The following is a 738-nucleotide window of genomic DNA, read 5'->3' on the forward strand; positions in this document are numbered from 1 at the left end:
AACAATGCATGTCATTCTATCGAGGATTTGAAATGGACCGAAAAGAAGTAGAAAGGAATGTCAATACTTTTAAACAATCAATGGAAGTGGATGACAAAATTATACTTCGTGCTAAAATTGCTGTAATAGAAGAAATTGGTAATAAAGATGAACAAAAGAAAAGACTTGATCAATTCCTTTCTATTAAAAAATTAGAACCTTTTGCATGTGAATTACTTGCATTAACTGCACATCGTGCAGAACAATTAGATATTAGAAATAAATTCCTTAAAATGATACAAAATCCAAGGAAAAGACTAGGACTAGTTTTACAAATGCAAGACGAACCATATGCTTTAGAACTTATCAAAGGTGAAAGAGAAAAAGATGCAATATTAGCATTATGTAGTCAATTCTTATTATTTGGTATTAAAAATGAAAATATAAGAATTACTATTTCAAAGATATTACAAGAAAATAAAGCATAATTCATTATTCTTTTTATTATCAATTATTTTTTATTTCTAATTCTTATGAAAATATCCTGAGATGAACAAAATACACAAATTAATCAAAGTTATACTGGTTATGATGATTATAAGAATCATATAAAGAAATATAAGAGAATGAAATACACGTATAGCAGATTTATAAACAATGGAAAAAAGCAGAATGTATTGTAGAATAAAAGAATGAAAAGGAATATACAAAATGGAGAATATTATAAAATAAAAATAAAAGAGTAAAGAAGATAATAAA

The 738-nt window shown here is 24.9% G+C and overlaps 1 protein-coding gene across 1 annotated transcript; it reads left to right on the top strand.

Moving 5' to 3' along the window:
- Window positions 1-8: 8 nt before the first annotated feature.
- EHI_012920 (uncharacterized protein) lies at window positions 9-467 on the top strand (the record flags this gene model as incomplete). The annotated part of the gene is made up of 1 exon (XM_001913487.1): window positions 9-467. The coding sequence occupies one exon, from the start codon at window positions 9-11 to the stop codon at window positions 465-467; it is 459 nt and encodes a 152-aa protein (XP_001913522.1).
- Window positions 468-738: the final 271 nt, after the last annotated feature.

This window comes from Entamoeba histolytica, genomic scaffold (genome assembly GCF_000208925.1).
Source record: "Entamoeba histolytica HM-1:IMSS scf_1104750516425 genomic scaffold, whole genome shotgun sequence".
In the NCBI taxonomy this organism is placed as follows: Eukaryota; Evosea; order Mastigamoebida; family Endamoebidae; genus Entamoeba; species Entamoeba histolytica.